The sequence below is a fragment of the Schistosoma mansoni genome, chromosome W (assembly GCF_000237925.1).
Source record: "Schistosoma mansoni strain Puerto Rico chromosome W, complete genome".
Classification (NCBI taxonomy): Eukaryota; Metazoa; Platyhelminthes; class Trematoda; order Strigeidida; family Schistosomatidae; genus Schistosoma; species Schistosoma mansoni.
In genome coordinates this window covers 5771052-5779232 of record NC_031502.1, presented here as the reverse complement: position 1 = coordinate 5779232, position 8181 = coordinate 5771052, and the positions used below count along the sequence as shown (strand labels likewise).

At 35.4% G+C, this 8181-nt stretch overlaps 3 protein-coding genes across 3 annotated transcripts in view; 1 reads left to right on the top strand and 2 right to left on the bottom strand.

The window, feature by feature from the left end:
- Positions 1-530: 530 nt before the first annotated feature.
- Smp_177790 (iron-sulfur cluster scaffold protein nfu-related) lies at positions 531-1065 on the top strand (the record flags this gene model as incomplete). Its single annotated transcript, XM_018800016.1, has 3 exons — positions 531-791; positions 825-891; positions 928-1065. Coding segments are annotated over 3 exons (466 nt in total), but the record flags the coding sequence as incomplete, so codon positions are not given.
- A 5198-nt stretch (positions 1066-6263) lies between these two features.
- Smp_203370 (uncharacterized protein) lies at positions 6264-6428 on the bottom strand (the record flags this gene model as incomplete). Its single annotated transcript, XM_018800015.1, has 1 exon — positions 6264-6428. One exon carries the CDS (start codon positions 6426-6428, stop codon positions 6264-6266), a length of 165 nt encoding a protein of 54 aa, XP_018653871.1.
- Positions 6429-8059: 1631 nt separating this feature from the next.
- Positions 8060-8181, bottom strand: part of Smp_022450.2 (hypothetical protein) — a gene marked incomplete at its 3' end in the record, with an annotated part of 10685 nt that continues 10563 nt past the window's right edge. The window contains exon 3 of the mRNA XM_018800014.1: positions 8060-8135. Coding sequence (XP_018653870.1) covers positions 8060-8135 — 76 coding nt within the window. The remainder of the gene's footprint in view (positions 8136-8181) is intronic.

Here is an 8181-nt window from a genome sequence, read left to right as displayed (position 1 = left end):
CCTAGACAAATCATGTAACTACTCGACTTACACATCCTGGTAGGTCTTAAGACATATAGTTTGTAAGATACGCTCCTCGAAAATGTCAAATACCTGACCCCAAACGTAGTTAGCAACCTGACGGTTGGAACCGGCTGAAATCTCTGACACGCACAGATGGAATTGTTTTGACTTACACACACTTCTAACCGTTTAGTATGTTGTATATATATATATATATATATATATATATATATATATATATATATATATATATATATATATACGTTTCCAGTACGTTTGAACTGGACACTCAGATTTGCAATACCTACTAAACTAGTTGGAGATTAAATCTGAAGTTCTTTTATGCCAGAAAACTTTTATTTCTGGAAGATGTTTCACAAGGGACTTCTATTTACTGACATATTTCAGTAAATTAATACAAAATGTTTTGAAGGAGTTTTCGCACAGTTGTTTTTATCTTTTATATATTTTATTACTTATCCGATTGTTTTCATCGTCAATGTTTTCTACATTGATTGCTGTTAACTTAGAACTAAAGCGTTAGAAAAAACATGCTCGTCGTCAACAGCTTTCGTCGGTTACTCAACACCCAGTCGATATCATTTCAATCCAGTAGGTTTCTTGATTCAACCTTGTAATTTTTTATCAGGAATTAGAAAATTATTTATTCAGGTCCAAGAAACTCCTAATCCTAACAGCTTAAAATATTTTCCTGGTAAGCCTGTACTAGGTTCTGGCACTAGAGATTTTCCATCTTGCACACAATCCACGTCTTCCCCGTTGGCTAGGTAAGAATTATTTTAAATTATTGAGAACTTTAGACAGTTGTTTCGAATCGAAGGGGTTGAACGAGTCTTCTTTGGTCCTGATTTCATCACAATTACTAAGGTCGGTTTATAATTTTTCCAATCTGACAAGTGGTAGAATGACGACTTCGAATGGGCTGTAATAAAACCTGATGTATATGCAACTATAATGGATTTCTACAGTTCTGGACAACCTGTTGTCAGTGAAGAAAAGGCACAAGACTTAAGTAAGATACTGCGATATGTCGTAATTTGATTGTCATTTTTGTTGATGCTTAGATTTTAAAATACTTCGAACGTTAAGTAGTATCTTTTAGTTTGTCGTACTTTCAACGGTCTAACATGTGTTAATTATCAGGAGTTCGGAGTTCCATGTGGCTCTTACTCGTCAGTATGCATTCAACTGGTTTACGGTTAACGACATCAATTATTTTAACAATCCTAAATGTTCATTAATAATTACTTTTACTATCATCCGATGGTTGCTTCTGTGTGTTTGTTCAAAACTGTGAAATAAAAGGCGTTTTCAAATCACACTTTATCTACTACTCCTATGATCACCATTTTACGTTCTGATAACCCTTGATTTTGATATCAAGCAGTCCTGAAGTGTTTTTTTCTTGTGGTCTACAAAAAATCTTAAGATAACAATACTTAATTGTTTTTTATAGTCTTCATGTCAGTGAAATGTTTCATTTGCATAATTTTCGTCAACCTGAGGACCTCATGATAGAAGAACCGTCCTTGAAACGCTGACGGTAAACATATCCACATACGTAAATTTTTAAAAACGTTGACATGGAATTGTAGCAACTGACATGTAAACACGCCTCCAAATGCCCTGGTACGGCCGAGAGTGGGGAGAGTCCGCTCTCCCCCTCAAAATGCTCTCACATGGCCACGCGTATATAACCTCTGCCAGGAAAGTCCTACTCACCGCGTTCTCGTGGTGGGCGTGTTGTTTACGAAATTGAGAGAACGAAAAGCGAATGTCCAGTGCTTTGACCGGCTTGGTGGACACGGAAAGTCCACCGAGGGAAGTTGGAAAACCTTGATTCCAAACCAATGGTGCACATGAGCTCCAGTATCCTGAGGGAACAAATGGCGTATGAATCAATCGTTGGTGACCGGCTACCATGGGACTACATCTCCTTACGATGCTCTACTGCCTTATCGATCAGATCTTTAGGTCAAAGGCTCCGGTTGTGGCCCCTTAAGAAAACCACCTGCTTCGGTTTGGGCACTCGGGCAGTATCACAACCCTCACACAAATCAAATGAGATTTGTGTGGCGTATATGTATCTGGTTCCTCTTTTTTACCAATATTTATATGTTCAAATAAATGAATGAATAAAAACATGTGTACACTGTTTCCTTTCGTCAGATTAGATGACAATGTCTATTTAACCTTTTCGTATCTATCTAATTTCGAATGAAGAAGCTCTCAGTGTTCCACTTTTTTTATAACCAGCCAATTACGCAAAGCGTTTCCTCGAGACAGTGTAATTATTTTTTTCACTACCAATAAATATAGATATAATTAATTGTTTATTCGAAATCCTTTTTCATGATAACGATTTAGGTAAGAAGTCTGACGAAACTCTGAACTTACTGCTTTACTTCTTTACACTGACGAGCTCCATACAGCTACTGAATGTTCTTGAAACCTGTAATTTTCGGAGTGGTGTTACGCGAATTTATTCTACTATACCTGCCACCTGGCATCTCAGTTTTGGATCAGCTCTTTTTTCTGTTGATTGGAGAAAAGCTTTTATCCAGTCGTCCATGTACTCTTAGTCGGCGGCATACGTTTTAGGAGGTTAATTACTATTTATATACTCTGTATTATGAAGAACTTTTCAAAGGTATGTGTTCAGTAGTTAGAATCCCCAAAGAAAATCAATCAGTTAATATTACAAATACTTCCTATTTGAATTTCGTACACTAGTCAGGTTCGTTACTATCAAATAATCGGTAATCTATGGAATCTATTATCATATCATTTCCAGCAGAAGGTAATATTGTGAGCTAAATATGTGTAAACTTTCAACTCTTCTCTTTGTCTATACTTCCGAATGCTAAAATAGTAGTTTCCGAAAATTAATAAACTATGACGTCCTTGACGTTGACAAATATTACTCATTTTTCAGCCCTAAGAAACTACATGTTACTAATATCTTAGTGCGTATGACCGTAGGACGGTCATTTTAAATACAGTTTCTGTCATAAAAATAAACCCGAATTTCAGTTCGCTATAACTTTACTCATGTTTTGTAGTTGTTTAGAATGTTAACTTTGCAATTTTAGATAAAGCCGATGATGAAGATGAAACGGTATTAATGATAAAAGAACTATTGGATGCCCGAATAAGACCTACTGTCCAAGAAGACGGCGGTGATATTATTTTTAAGGTAATCTCATATTTTAGATGTTCATGTAGTGTCGTATTCTTTGACTTTTGTCTAGACAATAAATAGCTTGGTATTTGTTTGCCTATGTGACATGAATAATATTCCATTTAGTGTGAACTGTATGTGCAATACTTTCACCGTATTTCAAATTATTTCATTTTTTTGAATAACGATGAAGAAAGCCCAAGAAGTCGGTCCACTTATTTAAACTGGCAGCCAAATTTCTAATGATATACTCATAACACTGAACATAATTCTGTACAACACCAAGTTCGTTACACCACTCACTGACTTCATGGGTTGAAAATGCTTTCTTAGTCTGATCTACCAGTAAATTCACTTACCGACTAAAACTATACAGGTGGCATGGTTCTGTATGGTATGACACCTAAGTTATTACGTCTTCTAAGCATCTTGATTAATAACCCAAGGATGCTCGGGTTGTATTTTCCCAGAGTTATTTGAGTATGGTGCTGCAATTATACCACTTATGTTGGCTAAAATAATAGCTAAAATCTGGTATCTGAATGTGATCCCACCTAACTGGTTTTGACCTCTGGTCGTTCCAAACTATAAAAATTATTAAATTCCTCTAGTGATAACTACAGAGGGATGAGTGTGACTGAAATATTAGCCTTTATAATTATTCGAGGTCTAAATAGAGCAAGGAACACTGCAAATTCAAAAAAAACCAAACCAGGCTTAGACTTGGTTGTTCATGTGTTGTACAAACCTTTAGTCTTCTTACGTTTTAGAACGCGGAAATATATATTGACCACAGACTTTAATCATATTCTGCTACTTAAAGTTAGGACTCGAGTTCGGGGGTCGGTGGGTTCATTGGTAATCCTTGTCACTATAAGGTGTATCAGGGAAATATGTAAAGTGTAAGAGGGCTCCTCATTCGATTTGAAATGGTCACATTAGGAGATCCACTTACCCAAACGACGTGGTTCTATTTGGTGAAAACCCTACCAAATGACAGAGTCTTATAAACACTTTGAGTATTAATAGAAGCAAGAATAGAATTCGCTTCCCTCCTTATAAATGCAAAATACGGCTTCAGGGATGGTCCGGATCAGCCCCTAGACTGGTCATAGACAATAAAGTAGTTGAGCGCGTTGATCAATTCACTAGTCGTAGAAAATGCATTTTTCCTTATGGTAGGTGTCTTTGTATTTATCTATTTTTTCTATAAAATCCCTAAACTGTATCATTTGTTTTTCAGGATTTTAAAGATGGTATAGTGCGATTAAAACTACAAGGATCTTGCTCAAGTTGTCCTAGTTCCGTAGTTACTTTGAAAAATGGTGTACAGAATATGCTTCAGTTTTATATACCAGATGTATTAGGCGTCGAACAAGTTGAAGATGAATTAGATGCAGTATCTAAAGAACAGTTTGATAAGTTAGAGAAGAACATACATGATGAAGAGAAAAGTGAATGAACAAGTCAATGGGTAGACTAAACGATGAGATAGCATTTATTATACGTCGTGTGATAAGAGTCACTTGTTGATATGAAATAATGTACATACTCGAATTCTCAATAGTTTAATTAGTAAAAAATCAGTAATATATCTTGACCAACTTTGTTTTCATCTGTGCTGTTTCTTCATATCAACAGATATGATAGGGAAATAACCATATTGTAAAGTAAGAGAACGAAAAGCTGGGTAGGTGGAAGTGAAGACAGTCAGTACACACCAGCTTTGTACGGTAAGATTATGTTATGTCTGCGTATAATTATCAAATTATTGAATGAATATCGTTATTTTTCCTATGTCTCACTCTCAGTTTAGTTGACACTGAGATCATGAACAGAACTAAGTTATTTAACGATTAAAAACAAAGAGGTGTTGGACAGGTGTTTCGTCTTACTATTTGACTCCTCAGCAGTGTGAATCCACGACTTCGCCAGAGATCCAAGCGAGAACTCTCGCAACTTGCCTTTAGATCACTAAACCAGCCTCTAATGGTTTCCATAACCAACGTCAGTCAATCCGCGAAACTGTAACCATCGTTCATCATCTTCACTGGAGAACTGCTTCACACTCGATTCACTTAAAATATACTGGTTACGGCTGTCAACTATAACTCCGAGAATTTCCTTTCACTAGTAAGCACATGACAGCTATCAATATAAGGTGTTTTTTAGAGATCGTGGACCGACCATTCAGTTGACATTGACTGAGAATGGCGTTATATTGGAAATCCATCTAAGTAGGGGTTGAGGCATGTTAAAATCTAAGTTGATAGTCCAGTGGTATTGTTCTCGCCACAGGGCTTGTAACGTCTTCGTGTGAGCTCATGTGCTGGGCATACCCGGTTACCAACAAGCTTCCTTGACCTAAAGCGAAAAGCTTCTAATGCTCTTTGATTTTTAATCAACTTCCTGCTATTATCAGTTTGTTATGTATTTAAGCCTTAAAATAAATATCACAGAGGATAAAACTGGAGAGTCGATTTGTGTAGCAATAAAAAGTGATATAACCTAAAATAAATACGAACGTAAAATAAATATATGTGGATTGATATTAATGAAGAAACAAAGTATTTAAGAGCTTAGAGTATAATCGAATATCCATCCATCTCTTACTGGAGAAAAGTCACAAGAATGTTGAAAATCATTATTATCAGAATAAAGAGCAACTGATAACTACTTTGTGTTCAATATGCAATTTACATTTTCAGTGTTTAATAGCTATGTTTTAGGAAAACCTAATCAGCCTTGAGTTTCTTTGCGTTCTCGTCATCTTTAAGTGTTTTAAGTTGTCTGTCACTTAGAAACTAGGCCATGGCTCTAATAAACCTCTTGATGCCACTGATACACCAACTTTTCACAACATTCAAACAGTCTAAGCATGACCTTCCGTTTTCATTTTGTATCAATTTGTCTATTTCGTCGCAAAACTACTCCTTTTAAAACACTAATATGCATTACTAATTTGTAATCAATTCTGCAAAACCTCCCTCTAAATATACCATTGTATTGTAACACATCTCAACATATTTTGAATGGTCAAAGTTATCAATACATTATTTCACTGACGAGAAGGCCTACCATCACCCATGCTACGTATCCTAATGGTCAGATGATTTAGACTGGCACTTTGTCTTATTCTGACTACTATAAATTTTCCCCACATTTCTCTTCTTGTAGTGAACATGGTGCATTGAGGCAGACAATAGCTAAGTGTAAGGTACATGTTCCTCACACATCATAATCTGTGGAGGTTCCCAATCTCTCTTCGAGTGACTTCTCTCCTATTTGGTATCCTACTTCTAGTCTTAACATTACACACTCAGTTGTCTGAAAACAGTCACGATGTATCGAAGGTTTTCGTGACCAGATATTTGTAATCTACTCACCTATTTCTTGTGTTACACCAACTTCACCGAGAAGGTTCAGCTGAGTACACAAATAAAATGCTTAACTAATTCGTGATTATTAAATACATGCATCAACCAAATTAGTAGCGATATTATCAATCTGTTATTTTGAAACGATTCTTGAACGGTAAGGAGTGACCATCATATTTGTAAAAGTCTCAAGTATTCAACTGACTTTTCCTCCTTCATGTCTTAAAATAACTCGGCTCCAAACTGCTGTGAAACTATCTGTTCATAGATTCCTAAACACTATTATTTTCAGCTTAATTATTTTGAATCTCTTCAACGTCATTTGATAGAGCGAAACAATCACTTTACTCAAAGTTGGTTGATAGATCTTCAAAGAGAATAAGAATGAAATCATAATAAGTGGGATTTGATACCCATCACTTCTTAAACACTTCTGTACTAAATCCGATAACATTCTTTCAATGAATATCCCTTCTGAACATAATTTGACACATCAACCTCAGACGATAACTTACCAATATATGTTTCTGTCCGAACACATTTTTCGACTGCTTGCCCTCAGTTAATGTGATGTCAGTCACAGATCTCATTTACTTTAAGATAATGTTATGAAACATAGACATCGGTGAAATTAGGATAAATTTATGTAGAGGAACTGATCAACTAATGACGTTCAATACTCTGCTAAGATTTTAATGCTCAAGCTGTTATTACTGGGTAACACTGTGTGAATCAAGTACGAATTTCACTTGGAATTCATTCTCATCCACAGCTTGATTCAACCTTCATTCAACTAATATGCCACAAAATAGATCATCAAATATAGTGTTGTGTAAATGAGTTTGCATTAAGTTTATTTGTGGAAGATTTAAACTACATGAAGTGTAGTAGACAAATGTATGTATCGCTGTTGAGTGAATACTGATAAGGAACACAGGAATGCCGAATTCTTAATGTCTTTCATCCTTGTACAACAAAATTCTCCGGTAATGATTTATCATTTATGGAGAATCTATTTCCCTCTTTCGGAGAGAACTACACTATTCTTATGATGCCGAATCCGTTAAACCACATTCTTATGATGGACACATGAACACATTGAAGTAAGATAAACTAACTTCTCATGGGACGCTTATTCTTCGATTGTTTCTTGTGAAATATTCCTGTTACGTTTTCCTATACAGGTTTATTTTTCCGATTCGATATTCACCTTTTGCTGAATTATTTTTAGTGAATGGTTGATTGCTCAACATCAAATTTTTAGGTAACTCCTCAGTCTGTTACAACCGATCTCATAAATTTAATCAAAGTAAAACTAGAAATAAATAAACCGATTTTCTTCAAAAACATTGTCTAGTGACATTCATGAAATAATTTTGTTTACATCATTTGTGAAACTCATGATTTATCAAAATGAAATTGTGTAAAAATTTGGAGCTTTATCAAATGTGTTCTTTCAATCAAGTTTTATACTACGTCAATAATATTCCATCTTCACAACTTTCATGACATGTAGCTGTGATGAAAAGCAAACACTTCTCAATAGAGAATATACAAGCATACGAACAAAATGAGCTGGGCTGAAGACACAATAACGAC